Genomic DNA, 18,408 nt, shown 5'->3' with positions numbered 1-18,408 from the left:
GGGGGAAGACTTTTTTTCTTAAAAAACGACTTTTGAAAATTTATTTATTGATGAATCTACAGATATTTTAGGCACTCTTGTTTGAAGATGAAGACAGAATAAGGTTCATCAGGCAACAACTGCCGAAACCCAGGGCAACTTCTGTAACTGCACACTCCTTGCAGGACTTTAACAATTTCGTTATTAACATTTCAACCAGAAGGGCTTGGGGGAGCGGGCAGGGAATCACTCTGAACAATTATGCACATAATAAAACAGTTGTGTGAATTAAAAAAAAAAGAAAAAAAAAATCAAACAGAATTGATTTATTACTTTCCCCCCCACACACTTATGCAGTAGAAGCTAATCCAGTGAGAATTTAATGATCAAAAATACACTGAATTGTTCTCTACATAACCAAAAATAGAAAAGAAAACAAAACCTATCAGTCTAAAGGGTGTGTAATAATCCCAACGCTTTTTGCACAAAGCACGGGAACGCGGGGAATAGGAGAAAATAGAAGTGCCTGGCTGTCCACCTGAGCCACACCTCCCGACAGCTACAGGGAGGCTGGGAATCACAAAAGAGCAAATCAAAGAGGGTTCCGAATTGGCCACGGAAGCTGTAGGTGGAAGCGAGAACTAAGACAAGTTGCAAAAAGCTCTTTTTTTTTTTTTTTTTTCCAGCAAAAGATGTCAACGGCGCCCAGCAGACGGAAGCTGCGTGGCTGGGACGGGCAAGGGCACACGCACCGCGACGGACGCGGAAGGGTAGATGTCTTGTTTTTAAACCCACATGGGACCCAAACGACGCACAACCGGTGGTTTCCATCGTGCAGTTTCTCTGGGTATCTCACGTGGGCTTGGTACGCTTCAACGCCTGATACACAATTTAAGCAAGACCATTTCTTTTCCGGTGCAATTAAAGAATTTTGTTCTTAATTGGTAGCTGACCCCTCAGACAAATTGATGAATTTTACTTAACAAGCTTCTCTTCAGGAAACATTTTCTATTCATTTTTGAACAGCGTAACATCCTTACAACTATTTCAAAGACACCACAGGACAGTTTTTATGGTGCTTATTAATAAATTGAAAAGAAATTCTCCTCCTGCTTTCGCTATAAATTACCATTGTTTCCAATTCACTAACCAACCCTTTTTTTTTTTTTTTTTTTTTTTTCCCTTTGCCTTTCCATAGTTGCCCTCTATAATCCCTGTCGGCGAAGCAATTGCTAGCATATGAGCCACTCACAATGGGACCTAATGAAAAAAACACGCATGTATTTTTCAAAACATACGCTGCAAATTTGTGCAAGCGGAGACCCAATCACCTCACCCCGAGGAGCCGCCGGGACCCCCGGCCCCCAGCTGGGAGCCTGTCTCTCCGATTTCTACAGCAAATCTCCCAGTTTGGTTTTAAACGCGGCGGGTGGAAGAGCTCACCCATGTGCTGGGCTCCAAAACCCGGGCACCGGGGTGTAGAGGGGGCACAGGGGGCTGGTTTGGCCCCTTCTCCATCCCTCCCCTTCCTTCCCTGTCAGACAACGCCCGGGCTGTCCCTCCTGACCATCCGCCTCCTCTTCTTCAGCATCATACACACCTTCTCCCAAGTAGGGTTAACTTTGAGCATGGACTAATTCCTCTCTGCATCCCATAGTCCCGAAGTAAAACAATTTTTAGGACATTTTGATTTTTACTGACATTCATTACAGTCGTGGATTCAACGAAGGGTGATTTTCCCGTTACTTTTTGTAGGTAGACTCCAAATTATCATTGCGTTGACATTAATTAAATACTTACTGCCACTTGCAAAACTGTTTTAAATTTTCCTTGCTGATAGATATTATTCCTCTAGTCCAAAATTTGCAAAATTGCCTTTGAAGCAGCGAGAACTGACAGCTTAAAAAATGCTTTTTTCTCAAAGATAGCAAAGCCAACTTGAGGTATTTTAAGATAAACTTCTGATGTTTTCTGAAATAGTTTTTCCAGTTCCAAAGAGACTTCCCCGCACAGACTCAGAGCTGAATTGGGATGTCTGGAACCTGGGAAAGATGCTTTATTTTTTCAGCTGCCTCTATCTCTAGGTGAATACCATCAATTGAGCCGTGGCGCTGCCTGCGCCTGGGTCAGCGGGTGTAATGCAATTCTGCCGAGGGAAATTAGTCCTGTATGAAGTTGTGAAGGATACACGGAGCTTTAACTCAGCAGAGCTCATAACTTAATTTTGAGAGACTTGGTAGAGATCCCTAGATCTGAAACACTGGGCATCTACTAAAACACCATCCTTATCACTATGACATAGAATATATTTCTATATATCTCCCTAAACGTTACATTCTGAATACACACTGTGGTAATTTATGCACCGAAAAAGAACCACGGGTTAGCATGGGGGTCATCTAACACAACAGGCTTAGGTGACTGTCTTCTAGTTATATATTCCCACCTCATAACCAAGCCCAGATCAGTCCCCAACAGATGATGATATGACCATATATATCATCTCCCACTGCCCTTTCTGAACAGACCCACTGTGCAGTGAGCAAACCCCACAGCACAGCAGCGCAGCCGCATGACGGAGGGGTAAAGATTTGCTGTGGGTTGACCCCAGCCAGCAGAGAAGCACCCACACAGTTCTTATTCACTGTCCCCGGCGCGACGGGGGACAGAACAGGCAGAAAAAATGAAGAAAAAGAAAAATTAAATTGTGGGTTGAGATAAATGCAGTTTAATAACTGAAGGAAAGAAGAAAAAAATAAAAACAAACAAAAAAACCAAGCAATGCTCACCACGTCCCACCAGCAGCTTGATGCCCGGCCACGTTGGAGCAACAGCCACCATGGAGGACAAGTGGAATAATAAATGAGGAAGAAGTTAGGAGAAGCAAAAACATCTGAAGAAACTTATGTCCCAGTCTCTTCTAAGCGCTGTGGCAGAGAAGAGGAGCTCTTTCCGTTCGCAGTTCATTTAAATGACCAGAAGGGGAATTTAAGATTTCCAGTAGCATCTTGCAGACAAGTCGGAGAAGAGACTGCTTGAACTTGGAGCCATCTGGAGCCACCACAGGACAGAGACCACTCCTCCCGCAAGAACACAACCGTACGGGAACAGAAAAACGGTTTAACAATTCGAGATTTCTAACTCATTTTTTAAAATAATATTCATATAATCTTGCTCCACCTAATCCTGCTAGAAAGCTCTCGAAGGCCTGTGCATGGCAGATGGAGGCTGTGTTAGCGAAGAAACAACCGTATTCAGAGCCCTGATCCTATGAGCGGCCCCTCGCTACGAGGAAAAGAGGGAATTAGCATCAGTGAGCCACGAGATGCTACGAGAGCAGACAATGGGAATGTACACGTGTCGGTTTTTCCATTTGCAGTTACTGATTTTTGCAGGAGTTTATTTTTATATATATAAAATGTATGTTGTGATGCCTTTTTAGTGCAAGGGAATCTTTTTAAAGGCACAGATGGCACCCTGGTGTCTACTCCCTATGGAAAGTCATCATAGATAGATTTCAAAATCATGTCCCAATCTTATTATATTTATATAAACCCACCCTGCTTACCGTATCCACGAGACAAATTAGAGGAAGTCTATTTTATTTTCCAAGTGTTCTGGACACTATATTAGATGAGTTGCAAAGTATTCGAGGAATCATCATGCTCAGTGCACGAGGGGAGCAGCCCTCTGAAGCGCTGCCGTATCAAACTTGGAATTTCTTTTTATTTTAAAGCGCCCTGGATTCCCGTCCTGCAGACAAAAGCATCTCTTTCGTACCCAATGGTCTATTTAAGGAGTTACGCTGAGAGCTTAACGCCCTCCTGATGGTGGCAATACTCATTTTGGGGACACTCCTGGAGCCCTCCCATCCAGACGGGATGCAGGAGCATCCATGTGTCTATCATAATAATTCCCACAGTGCACCCCAGATAATATCATTAGAAAATTAACAGAAAGCGCTTCCTTCGGATGTAACAATCTCCCGATACTCTTTGAAGTGAAAGAAGCTTAGCATCCATTTCGCTGTTTTTTAAACATCATTAAACTAAAAATTTATTACATGTGAACAACCTCCAACCCCTTTCACACGGAGAGAGAAATGCAATTGATTAGTTCAAATTTTTCAGAGATAATTACAGGGTATTTTCCATTTTTGTCAAGCACAGCAGGAGCTTCGGGTAGAAGATACTCAGTAAGACTTGAACGTTAAACCTAAAACTCTGCAGAGCCACCAGCAACAACTTTGTCAGGACCAGAATAAGCCTGTAATTACCGGGAACTTGGTATGAGTGAAAGTTGACCGCCAAATTAACCAGTCCTCAAGCTGAGCCCAGTGGGTGGACAGTGGTTAGCACCAAACAGAGCATTAGCTCCTAAAGCTGGTAAAGCTGTGCTAGAACAGGATTAAACTGAGGAACCAGAGGTGGCAATTTCATCCACTGTCAGATGTGTGAATTTGGGGAATTCTGGATAGTTGTTTTTTAAGCAGTCGGTACGTGCTAATTGCTTTGGGTTTACCTGATAATGCAAAACAATGTTTTCAGTTATTTTCAGGAAAAAAACAACTGAACCAAAACCAAAACCAGATAAAGGGAATCAATCGCATGAATTTTTAATAGAGATTACATTAGAGTTTCGAAATACATACTTAGCCTACTTCACTGTAAGTCCCACAATTTGGAGCTTTTGAGACATCTAAATCTAGAAACAAACAGGGGGTGGGAAATGATGTAAAAACTTATAAATCCTGTAGGATAGAAACCAGCTGAATAAGACCTGCAAAGTCGACTTCATTTTCTCATTCACACATGTGGATTTAAAGAAGCTTGTTTGTATCTGAGGTGCAAATAAGCTTTAAATTGCCTTCAGAAATTATTGAGGCTGCAGTTCCAGCTAAAGAAGAAAATGGGTAAGGAAGAAAAATGGAGAAATTTGATTGTAACCAAAGAAGCAGCACCTGAAGTCAGTGCCTAAGAAGAGATGGCAGCATGGAAACGGGTAGGACGTATTTTCCTAATCCAAAAAATTTGCTTATGACCTGTTCCAAAATCAAAAAAATACGTAAAAGTTGAGAGCCTTTGGAGCCCTGAGTGCAGCAGCTCCGACCAAGCTATGGAATGGCAAATTTGGGGAAAGAAAGGCAAGCAGGGATTAGCTGTTTGAGATCACTTGGTCGTCAGGAAGGATTCCTGGAAAATAAGGGCGACAAAGCAGGATAAGGAGGAATCTTGTCGTCAGGAAACTGGTTGGAATCTTAAACAGTGGTGGTCAAACACAGCATGAGTGGAAGGAGAACCAGGCGAATGGTACCTGGATGGTGTAGGAGAGACGAGAAGAGATGAAGGCATGACAGATGCAAAATTAAAGCTCCTACCTTTACCCTGAAGTTCAGCTTGGTGTGCTTAGAGAGGGAAAAGAGAGGGCAGACACGAGGAGACTTTCCAGTAAGATCAGAGACCGGAAAGAAAGACCATGTTTTGGAGACACTGGAGAAGACGACATATTAAAACTGGAAACATCACTGCCGTCCCCTTCAGGTGTTTTCACCATTTGCTACACACTCAAACAACCTGTTACCTCTTCCCTTTCGCACAACTTTTCCTGTTCTGGTTTAGCTTAACGATTTGGGAATTCAAAATCTCTTAATTTCTCCTTAAATTTCAAGCTGTCCTAAACAGCTTTACTTCATATCACTCTCCCCCACACACAACCTCGCCCTAACCAAAATATGACTGTTATTTGGGCACAACACTTATTTTCACAGTAAATGAATCCCACAAAAGGGCAGCTCTGAACAACACGTGATCTCCTCGAACGCTGCTTCATCTTCAATCCTAGGTCCTGTCTATTGGGTGGTGAAAATACTGAGTGAACATCCCTGTAATCCCACACGGGTAGATGAGGGGCACCGGGCAGGGAGAATCAGGAACACGGTTACATGGAGATTGTTCAGTGCATGAAAGAACAGTTACAGCCTGAAACCTACCATCATTTAAATCAAATATGCTTGAAGAAAAAGTTCACTGCAGTGACCAATGTGTCACAACATGTATTTCTAGAGTGAAACCACTGCAAGGATGTGAAGACCTTCACTATATTTTTATTTTTTTTTACATTTAAGTCAATGCAAAAAATAATGGATGTCAGAGTTAAATGATTCGTTTTTAATCTGAACAACTGAGATATTTTCTCTGAGACAGGGACGTCTATCACAGCTCAAGTGAGAAACTTTGAGGCTCCTGGGATTGTTTGCCTTGGCTTGGTCACGCTGTTGGAAACGTCTCTTCCCATTACTCACCGACACACAAGCAAAAACCCATTTGTTTTAATTACCCAGGCATTACACATTAACTTTCCACCTACTGTATTGCAAAGGAAAACAGCTCAGATCCTGCCAGCTTTCGGGGCACCAAATGTCATCGAGAAGCAGATTAGCTCCCTTCGTGACATCACACAGACCAGACTCACCGCTGCGCTTCAACCAACGCGATACAGCCAGCGCGCGAGCCAGGGGCTGATCAGAGGGTCTTAACATATAGCTTTGTCTCAAATTATTAGGTTGCTTTCATGGCAGCTAAAAGATTTTTTTTTAAAAAAATCCGGTTGAAATTTGTGGGGCGTTTAGCAGTTGTTAATCTTACAGGTGATGAGCTGGGGTGCACCAAAGGAGCGGCAGAGCGGCCATCGCCGTTTCGGATGCTCTCGTGAGAAAATCACTTGGAACTTGGCCCCTTAGAAATAAGTTTCTGCCTGACTGGATTTTAGTTTGTTACTGAATTTAAAAAAAAAAGGCATTACCTTCCTCCTTTTTTTTCTTCACTTCTTCTTCGCTTCTCTCTTTAGCCTTTAACGCTTCATCTGCTTTAGCTAAAAAGAAAAGAAATACAACAAATGTTCTAATTAGTTCATTTAACTTGCCAATCAACATTTCCTGGGGTTTAAACCCAATTTCAGATTCCTTTTTGTAGGTCCCACAATGAAGCTGATGGGCACAAAAAAAACAGAATTTGGTTCTTAATGTATTTTCTTTAAAGATGTAACTACCATTAAGTCAACAGCATAAACAGTATTACGGAGGGTAATTTTGTCCTGCAATATTAGTTCAGTACAATTCTCTGCATTCATTTTTTAAAACGGACACTTAAAAAGAGTTTTATTTTCTTAATCAGAAGTCTCCCCACCCTACTTGTCCCCAAATCGAACTACGAAGAAACAACTGCAGTGCATTTAGAAGAAGATTTGCTACCATAGTGAGTAATCCATCAGAACTCTTTTGAGGATAAAACAGAAACAAAACAATGTTTTCAGGGATGCGGAGTCGCATTTAAAATCGGAGTCAAATACCTGTTACTTAGTACTAAATTAGGTGGTATACAATTTTCTCTTCACTGCAAATCATAGCAGCAGTACTTTATTCATGTTATGACAGTATTCTTTAAAAAGAATCTTTTTCCCTCTAGAAACCTCTTCCCTTATTACTTAATTATCTACTAGTTGCTCAACTGCAGGGGTTTTCAAACACTTTACTACAGATGTTAAAGAAGATTAAAAATATACAGCACAGTAACAAGGGACTATCAATATACTCTGTAAATTAATTAAATTTCTGTTCTAGCACATCATTTATTCCAAAGCATTAATGTCTCAAAGGAGCCATTCTCTTTTATTGCCATCTCACTGCCTGATGAGTGAACTAAGTGAGAATAAGTCTCTAATAGCATTATACTTGATGAAATATTAAGTTTTGAAAAGTATCAGCATGTCAAAAGAACCAAAAAGAAACAGAATTTAGAATTTAAACCAGGCCTTCTTACGGAATAAAATCATTGTAAACTGTGGCACAAGTAGCAAACGCTTACTCGGTTTGGCAGATACTCACTCCTACCACCTCCTGAATCGAGCAGGAATTTACGAAAACAAAATTCCGTTCAGGAGTGGGGTCTGAAGGGGTCTTTCCGACCCTGGTGTCTTTTTGCAGCCTTCTTAACATACACAACTTAAACAGTGGTGTTAGAACAATGCCAGGAGTCATTACACAGACATCTGTTCCCGTTTACATCCTTTTATACATATTTAGACTACACTGAAAGTCATGAAATATTAAAACTTTTCTGCCAGTGAAGATCATTACAAGATTCTATTAAATTAGATAATAAAAACAAACTGCTAGTAACTCTAAAGACTTTTACTTCATTTACACTTTATTCTCCCTGGTAAAAGGACAAGGATAATAGAAATTCCATTTAAATTCAATTTTGCTTATATGTGTAATTGTAGATATACCCCTTGAGTCATGTAAAATGCTCAGCTTATGTTTCTTTCAGATTATCCCGCTCAGATTCACATTCTACTCCTTACAACTGTCTTCAATATGTATTAGCAGGGCTCATTAGGCTGAAATTTAATAATGCAAACATCAGGTGGATTTCAAGAACCTCGATTATCAACACAAGATGGATTGCTTATATAGCTCTTGGGCCAACTGGGCACAATTTAGATTCAATAAACCACCATGCCTAAATCTGATTTATCTGTGCCACTATGCTACTTTGTTCCTCCTCACCGATTTGTTGCTGCACAGGAACAATTCGTTGGATGTCTCAATGGTTATCCAAGGGGAAAAAAAAAAAAAAATAAAATTAAAACCCACATGAAAGATGTTGCTGGTCTGTGCCTAAATTTCTATTTTGCATTTGTTAGCTTTAAATTGCTAATTTCCCAGCCCTGTAACTATAGGTAAAACTTCTGCTAGCTGAAACAGAGCTCTCCTTCCAAGACCTGGGTAATTATATGGACAATGCGGCAATTGAGGAAGCATCACGAGGACAATTCTCTACATAAAATTGCTCATTAACAACAATTTAACTTATCCCATAAATCTACAGGGCAGTAAGTCTCTGAGGTTATAGGGCATCATCCATGACAACCAACAGAAGTCCCCGAAGCCATGTCTTGCTTTAAGGATTTAATGCTAACAATTCTCTTAAAATACTTTCAATTCTCTGTCATGATTCACTGGCAAGGCTGCATCGAGACCTGAGATTTATTTTGATCAAGTTGCGATTAAACAACATTAAAAGATCCTTGCCGCTTATTTCAAGGTTCTGTTCTGAGGACCACTACCCCCTCACCCCGTATTTCAAGGTGGGCAAGAACACATCCTGGCCACTTAGACTTAAAAGCACTTAACAGATGATATTTGGGAGAAAAATCCGTTTTCCTGCAATGCACTTTCCTTAAGCAGGAGGAGGACAGACAGCTGCTTATCACCCCCAGTAGATCAAAGAAGTCACTTCAGCAAAAGTCTGATTTTAATTGATCCAGGTAGTTGGAGTGCTGAGATTGCTCCTGAAACTGGGCTTCCTGCATGGATAAACAGCTAGCATGACAAAAGCCTGACTGCTTACAAAGCTTTCTAAAATATAAAATAAATAAATAAAGAGGTGCTCAAGCTTGCAGCATTTAAGAGCTCAGCCAACCCCAGATAAAATTGCAATTCTATTGATTGTCTTTTTTTTTCCTCTGAAGGATGGGAAAATGACACACGGAAGATGTCTGAGATGTGTACCTACACTAAAATAATAAAGCTGTGAAATGCAGCTATTTGCTAGTAGCTAGTGGACTATTAATACAAGTACAACAGGATGAAAAAGAATTTTAGTCATTTCCAGGTGTCCCCTACAGAAGTGCTTGTTCCAACCCGGCTGGGATCAGCGGCTCGTTGTGCTGGATGCCGCACAAAGGAAGAAGAAATAAAGCCTAGCTTTGCAGTGAGAATAAACTATGAGCAAGGAATATGGACAAATAAATAAACACAGTGCAGAAGTGGAACAATATTGGTGAGTTACAACAAAGGCACTAACATTTAATTAAAACTAAGCTACATTAAGTACCTTCTTTGTCATTAAGAAAAAAAAGAACTAAAACCAAACCACCTTTCATGTTTCCATACGCGTTAATATCCTAAACCTGAATACGTTAATGCATTTTAAAACTGAGATTAGCTCTTTGATCGGCTTCGTTTCACCCTGATACCACATAACTAGAAGCAGCCCAAGCCTGAGCTGACACCCCCCTCCCGAGCATCACGGCCCTTTCTGAAGGAGCAAAGGCTCTGCCGTGGATTTTGGGGAGCGAGGGAGGCTGCTGGCAGGAGAGATCCCTAATGGAAATGCAGGTTGCCTGCCAGACCTGCAACTTGGGTTCCTGTTGAGGAGCAATTATTCTGTACAGATCAACAACTGCGGATCAATGAAGGGTAGGTAATTCCCTGGGGCCAGGATCGGAGGGAAGAACCAGGTCCACTCCTTGCCTTGCTTTAACCCGTTCAGCGCAGAGCTGCAATGCCAGCTGGGCTTTGGCTTCTGCTAAAAAGTGGGGAGAAAGGCAAGAGAAGAGGCAAGAGAAGAGGCAAGAGAAGAGGCAAGAGAAGAGGCAAGAGAAGAGGCAAGAGAGAAAAGATAAAAAAGAAAAAAGAACATAAACCAGAAAAGGAAACAAAAAGAAAAATCGATTATTTTATACACTTTCCAGTTTGGGAAAGGGGGAGAGGACAGGTGTTTCTGTGTCTCCTTGATACTATCTATAAGCTGACTGTAAAATCTTGGAGACACTCCAGCCCCCCCAGCATCTCCGTGGCTCCTCTGGCCCCGCTCCAGCAGGTCCTTGTCCTTCTGCTGTTGGTGCCCCCGAGCTGGACCCAGCCCTGCAGGGGGGTCTCCCAGAGCGGAGCAGAGGGGAGAATCCCCCCCTGGCCCTGTGCCCCCCCTGCTCTGGGGGCAGCCCAGCACACGGGGCCTTGCTGGGCTCCCAGCAGACGTAGTTGGGTCACGTTGAGCTTATTTGACATTTAACAGTTACACTACTACTTGGTGCCTTCTTTCTTCCAACCAACCATCTGAAGGCATTACCTAATTCATGTGCTTCATTCAAAGCCTACTGAAATCAACTGCATTTTCCTCATAACTATTTAACTTCACAATTTCCACGAATAGTTTAACAAATAGTCACATTGATGGTCAGTGATAATGAGAAAATGACAATACCCTACGTGGTGCAGCACTTTGTTACAGTGACAGAGCACGGGAGACTCCCGGGTGCCCAGGAAGCCTCAGGGAAGCCCCAGAAGAACCTGAGGTTCAACTACAATTTTATTGCCTAATATCAAGTTCCACTTCACCCTACACAGCTTTGAAGGAGCAACTTTTTCAGCCAACTAAGAATAGAGTCATCCCCACAGATAATGGATACATTAAAGCCGGAGAGAAAATTCTCTCATCAAAAGCTTGGTACTATGGTTAAAGAAAAAGGATGGTCACCAAAGAGTGAAATTTTAGGTGGAGTGAAAAACCGTAATGAACAGGAGGAAAAGTACTTTTTCTACTCCTTTTCAGAATGGAAACGATCACACTTGTATAACAAAAAGGATATAAGTTGTTATAAAAGGTCCAGGTTAATGGCACTGCACAAAGGAAAACCAAACTATCAGTGGTGAAATGCAAATTAATGTACTAATAATTTGAACAAGTACCCAAGTGCAACACCCATATACCTTCAACCGAACCCTTAACTCCTCACACCCTGGGGTTTCTTTCCATCCGCCGCGTGCAATATTTTCTAAAGAGTTCCAGAACCTCCACTTTCAAAGAGTTTTACTCAACCAACTTCCAGCTGCTGCCATGCTCCCCGCCAAGCCTGAGTGGGACGCCTCACGCCATCCCAGGGACAACTCCATCAACTTCACACCCACCATATCGCTAAGGCAGAAATGTAAACCCGTTACCAGATCAACCGTTGGTGTGGAAACGGTCACAACTGTCCCAGAATTGCAACGTGCGTATTTGAAATGGCCACGTGGTCCTTTGAGCAGCAGACTGTCCGGGATGGTAACTTTGACAAAGTTCTGGCTATTTTCGACGCCCAAAGTTCAGCCAAACCAGTGAAGAACCAGTGCAGTGAGGCACTGGGGCATCTCACCGCCAGGCGCGGTGCCCCAGGACGGCCTTTCACCACGAGCAAACAGGTACAGCACCCTGCTCACCTCGTTCCAGTAGATGTTGGGGACGGAGTAGATCCTCCCTCTGCGAAGAACAGTAACACACACCCGCACTTGCTTGTGCTGCAAACTTGAGCACAGCAAGAGAGCAAAGCGAAGGTAGCTTGGGTACAAAATGCCTTGTATGCAAGAGGTAACCAAGAGAAAGAAGAGATGATTGTTGAGGAGACGCATCACGGCGCACGTGGGAAGGAGCAGGCAGAAGCCGACCGTCGTCTGAGCAGCCCTGTGTTTACAGAACCAAGTATTTCAACCTCTATTTTCACAAGGTTTCGCAGTAGAGTTCTGTCAGAATCCCTAAAATCAGTGCTCGAACAACAGTCTTTATCTTAGACAGAGTTTAAACGGTTAAAATGACAGGGTGTGAAAACATGCCTTCAAGTTTTTTCTTCATCTAATGCTACATCGTGAAATTAAAAAAACCCCACTAAAATATCTTAAAATGCATTGCTCATGATTGGACAAAAAAACCCCTCTTTTAACCATACTGTTAAACTATAACTGGTTAATTCTACTAACGATAACATTTTTTTTTTTTGCTGGTGACTTAGCCCTGCTAATAGTTTTAACTTTCTAATCAGTTCACATGGCACTAGGAGCCAACAGCCACCTTTAGCTTACCACAAAGATGTAGAAAAACACGCTGCAAAAATCAATAGATTCTGTATTAAAACATGCTGTCTTACTGCATGACATTATGCTAACAGGAAATGTTGGAACAATCTCTTTGGAGACTACATCTGATAGGAAGGGAAAAAAAAAAAAAGCTTTTCCAGGAAAAAAAAAAAAAAAAAAAAAAAAAAAAATCATCTTCTAAATGGCATAAACTATGTGCATCAGCCCATCTCTGCTTGAGAGCTGCTAAAACTGGTGGGATTCAGCGCTTTTGTAAAGACGCAGCGCAGGGATATCATCGGAACTCCTCCAGTTAGTTCTATGAGAAACAAGTCTCCCAAGCCACAAACATATTTCTAATATTATTTTCTCTTAATTATTGAGTATGAGAAAAAAAAAAGGAAAAAAATAACAGCAACAAAAATGAACTTTAACATCGCAGCAGTTTCTCTTCATGTATTTTGCAATACAGCGAGAGATTAGGATGTTCCCCAGGCTTTCACTCTCAACTCCTCACCTGTAGGTACCCGCAGTGTTCACCTGCGTTAATATTTTGGGACAGGTGAATGCAGACCTTTCCCTGCTGGTGGGTAGAAATTACTGGGTCCGCGGCCCCGTGGCCTCTGCGCGTGGGTCCCACATGTGGTGCGTGGGTACCACCAAGTGCCCCGATGCATCTGGAGGGAGCACAGGAGCGACTCAGCGCTCCGCTAAAAGGGGAAAACCCCGAGGGCAGCGGGGGCCGGACAGGGACCAGCCCCCCGCGGGCAGTGGGTGCCTCTGGTGCTGCTCCCAGCGAGCGGGACGAGCCGCGTCACCTTCTGACAACAAGGCATCGACAACGTGCACGGCTTCCCAACCAAAGCCCCGTGGAGGTATTTATATTCTAAAATAATCTGAATGACTTTTCTTTTCCAAATGAGCCCCGCTGGAGAGTATCGCTCAGCACGACATTCCCTCTTGTGCTTCAGGTGGCTACACTGCAATTTTGGTAAAAGCCAAAAATCACGCTCTACGTAAATAAGGTTGTTTGGGAGCAAGATACGGCGTGGAGTAGGATGCTGCCCCGTGGTTCAGCTGCTCCATCAGTGACAGCCAGTTCTTGCACCGTCCCAGGGTGCAGCACCGAACCCCTGGGGTGGTGGAAGTGCTCAGGGTTTGGCAAGGACAGAGCCTTTCCCCCGTGGATGGGCAAGTCATTTGGGAAAAAAAAATTAAAAAAAAAAAAATCAACATATTTGTGCACTTCCGAACTCTTCAGAGTTAAAAATACAGGCGCTGCATTTCAAGATGTATTTGGGGAAAAGAAATCAGACAAACTCAAAAAACACATATGGACATTACATCTAAAACGTAGCCAAGCCATCCACAATGCTGATCAGAAAGACTTCACCATATTTTATTTTTTTTTTTAAACACAAACATTTTTGCACTTATAAAATATTCATTTAGCTCACATATAAAAATACAAGTATAATACATTATTAATTTACAAGGCCTTATTTAATTTACATGCTATTTTTCTCTAGTATATTAAATTTATCAAGGCTTGTGGAAATCCTCCCTGCTGAATATTCATATACTGACAAGTAAAGTTATCTATTATACATCCGAAAAATTCCAGCGCAAATTCAAAACAACTACTTTCTCAGATATTTCCTCGGACGGGAAGAGCAGAGTCCAGCAGCTGTTCAGCACCAGAAGCGACACCACTGCACACACTTTTATCGTACCAGGTTTACGCCATTTCTCTACAGTTTTGTCTTTTTGGTCCGCGCTAAAATAACATTTCCTCAAAATTTAAGAAGTGGAAACATTCCGATGGCCACTTGTCTAGTTCAGCCGTGGGGAAGGGTCCCTCAGCCCTGCCACGGTGCCTTCATTTAGCCCTGTCTGCTCTAATTACCTGGCAGCTGAGTAATACGTTACGATACCCAAACATGAGACGCTCCTGCCATTGCTAACCCAAGTATTACACGTAATTTAATTACTGACTGTAATTACAGATATTGGAGACAGTGGAGCGCGGCGGTGGGTGCAGGAGCTCACCGCTCCCTTCCCCAGCTCTGCGAGTCGCCGTTACCACTCCCCCTAAGCACAAATCTGTGTATTTAAGCTTCCCCACCCTCCCTGGGGACAAAACCCAGCGCGGCGTTTGGCAGGAAAAACTTATCCCACTAATTCTTCCTGGCATAGGGGTGTGTTGCAAGTTATTTTTCACCCCTTTAGCACCATTCCTGCTCAAATCCCTTCCTGTCGTGATTTTGGAAAGTATTTCCTTACTTTGGAATAACGTCTTCTGCTACGGTGCAGCTACCGAGAGTCTATCTACTAGCAGCCACGTGTTTTTTTCCAGACTATTAAACATATTTTTGGTAGAAGATAAAGCCAGTAACATGGATTTACTTCAAAAAACACAATCCAACCACAAATGTTTTCTTCCTCTTATTCTAACATTGGGTATAACCAATATATTAAGGACGATAAATCCTTTAACGCCAACGAGGTAGTTTTTCACTAGTTTTTTTTTTTTTTTTAATTGTTACCATTTTCAAAATGCAGTTTGTGGCTAGCTTGCTGGGTGGGAATGACACAGGGCGATGAGAAACTACAGTGTGAAAGAGAGAATACCCCAAATCCTGCATACCATCAAATAGCAGAAGTTATTCTTAAGTCAAAACGGGTTAAATATTAAACAAACTTCTCTAGAGAGAGGGGAGCACGTACATCCTTGTCCAGAATATTAACATGCTGGTCAGAAATCTGTAAGGGAAAAAAAATACCCTGCAAAGGGACAGGGAGCATTGGGAAGCAAAAGGTAAGAATTGACGGATAAAATTCAGTCCTGGCAAGCGGGGCCGCCCTCCCCAAAGACTTTCCATATCCCGGTTACTGCCTACTGTATTAAGACTGCCTTTCTCATCACTTAATGCTTATTTTCATCACTTTGCTTAAAATATTGATAATCAATTAGGGCTACGTCTGTTTTGCCACAGAATCTGTGTCACAGTCTATCAGACTGTCAGGGCCAATTCAATCCTCATTCAAAGTTAATTTTTTCTTCATAAATCTGCCTTTGGAGGAGTCATTAGGCGCAGAAGATAGCCCGAGGTGCAATCACCTATTCTCTTTCATTAGCGGCAGGCAGGGAAGGTGAGGGAGATTATTAGAACTTTGGAATGATCACAAAGCAGCGTGCTGCCTGTCAGATCCCCCCAACATTTAATTCATCTCGCCAACTCGCCGGCGCGCGCTGCCAATAGTTTTAAATGGACATTATTCATGAACATCTGTGACATGCTGAATATTCTGAAGCGGGAATGATGAAAAAGCGGTGCCCCCCTTTGACTTGAAAATTAATTCTATGGTCAAAACAATTAGGAATATAACAAACACGGTTTGTGATGTTATTTTTAGTCCTCCAAGATCTTCCACTTAAAAAGCCATTATTTTAGAAATATAGGTAAACACAAACGTGTCCACTCTAGGCAGGCGAGCACAGTATCTGATGGTATTGAAGAATGATGTTCCTTTACGATGGAAATAACAAATTGTTGGGTTGGGTGGGTTTTTTTTTTTTTTTAAGCAATTACAGAATTAGCTACTTTCACTACCTGGTTTGTTGATCTGTTTCTAAAATGTAGCCAAATGAGATGACACGTTGGATTTTAATACGATGCCACATTAAATTACAGCACGCTTTACTCATGATGGACGATCAGTTGCAGCGTGCGAAACAGATTTCCAAAATCAAATCTATTTTTTTTGCCGCTCCCCTTGTTAAAATGAGCACGCTACGGCCGTTAAAGTATTTTTAAGGTAAGAATGGCAGAAATGTTGGTACAAGAGACTGGCACCCACAGCAACAAAATAAAACCCCTACAGTCTCTATGCAGTATCCCTTAATACAGGCAAGGGGTTTAAGATGTAGATGCTTTAAGGAAAAGTCATTTACATCTAATGAAATAACATCAAGTAGTTCCTTGAATTTCATTATGAAAGTCAAAAGAATAGTAATTTACATTTTCTTCTGTTATTACTATGAAAATGGTGTTATCATTAGCAAACTTCTCACAGCCCCCATCATCCTCCTCCCAAAATATTCTCGTTTTCCGACTGTAAAATTAAAGGGCCAGATCCTTAGCGAATTCAAGCTGGCACAATTCCACTGACTTCAATAGAGCTAAGCAAATTTACTCCAGCTGAGGATCTGGCACTAAATATTTATAATAATAATAATAATAAAGAAGACTTAATCAGCAAATCTTGGCTAGGTATATTCATCTATTATTTAGTGCATTTCTAATTTCTTTCTTTCTTTCTTTCTTTCTTTCTTTCTCACACACGGTTTCCCACACACACATCTGATAAAAAATTCAACTGAAATGTGTTTTAACACTAAGGATTAATTGGCTTAAATTGCTTCCGTGGCTCCCGACTCATTGCAGTGGATGCTTTTAAATATTGCAAAGATTTGCCTCCATCTCAGAAAGACTGCACGTTACCGGCTTCGACATCTTGTAGACAACTAATGTTTCACCGAAGACCCACACGCCCCAAACGTCTGCTGAGCTCAGGAAAATTGCATAATTGGATGTAATTCTGGTCTTACCTGATATTTAGTCTTGGAGAGAAAATTATTTCTTGGAATAACTCAGTAATTTCAATGGAAATGTTTAAGCGGCACCTTCTACCTGACTTTCTTTTGGGGGAAAGGTGTGGGAAGAGGAAGGAGGAGCTCGGGAAAGGAAACGAAGAGCCTGGAGTTAAACATTCCCCTAATCCATTGAACTAACATGGCAGTAACATCTGGGAGAGAAAAGATACAAATTTCAGAAATAAAAGTTCATGGAGTAAAGGCTGATTTCTTCGCTATAACCTTCAGGAATATTTTCAGCTCAAACGGAAAACTGAGAAGTGATCAATATGAAAAACTCCAACTTTGAATCAACTTCCTTAAGTTGTTCTTAAACCAATTTTTAAATTCTTAAACCAATTTGTTATAGAGTCGTTTCTTTCCCCCTCACACACCCCAGGTGGAGAAATGAGAGAACAACGGGGGGTCTCCCATGGAAACAGCGGTAACGGAGCTGTTGAGCAGGTGAAAGGAGGAATGCTTTTCTGTAAATTATTCCTCAGATTGCTTCGAAACTGTTTGAATTCCTGCTCTTTGGCCATTATTGCTGCACAGAGAATCCTCCTGCCTGTGTCCCAACCCGGCAGCAGTGGGCTGCCCTCTTCCTATGCCACCCCTGCACCACGGGGAGGAGGAGAGGAACGAGCCCAGGGTGCTGCAGGGCGTGGAGGGCTGCCCCTCGCTGGGCTACCGGGGACCCTTCCTCATGGCAAATGGGAGCCCAAGCCCCGAGGGGCAGAAACGTGGAGCTGCAAACACCCCGCCACCGTGGGGTGGGAACCAGGCGATTCCAGAGCCAGGGCTCCGGAAGCACCTTGGCCTTCCTCCACCCTAATTATAGTTTATGCAGCCAAGTTACATTTACAGTGAAATGGCAGCTTTTATCCAATCTGTAAATTTACATTTTCCCTTTTTTCTTTCCAGCCAGGTTGGAGGGTGCAGTTTTAGCAACCTCACATCTCCACGGCAGCACAGCACTACTGCTCTAGTGAGCTACAGGTCTTTCATTAGAAGACTTAAGCAATCAGCATGTCTAATTGATGGTAATTTCTATCTCTTAGAAATAGAAAAAATACTTCTATGAATTAATTTTCTAACCATCATCATGCGTAATGCAACC

General features: G+C 42.1%; 1 protein-coding gene across 1 annotated transcript in view; it reads right to left on the bottom strand.

Moving 5' to 3' along the window:
- The window catches only part of RSRC1 (arginine and serine rich coiled-coil 1), a 156,884-nt gene that overhangs the window by 23,863 nt on the left and 114,613 nt on the right, over positions 1 to 18,408 (bottom strand). Inside the window, exon 8 of the mRNA XM_026854947.1 lies at positions 6,781 to 6,850. Within this exon, the coding sequence (XP_026710748.1) occupies positions 6,781 to 6,850 (70 nt within the window). The remainder of the gene's footprint in view (positions 1 to 6,780; positions 6,851 to 18,408) is intronic.

The sequence above is a fragment of the Athene cunicularia genome (genome assembly GCF_003259725.1).
Source record: "Athene cunicularia isolate RWA chromosome 9 unlocalized genomic scaffold, athCun1 chr9_part1, whole genome shotgun sequence".
Lineage (NCBI taxonomy): Eukaryota > Metazoa > Chordata > Aves > Strigiformes > Strigidae > Athene > Athene cunicularia.
This window is presented reverse-complemented; position numbering and strand designations above follow the sequence as displayed.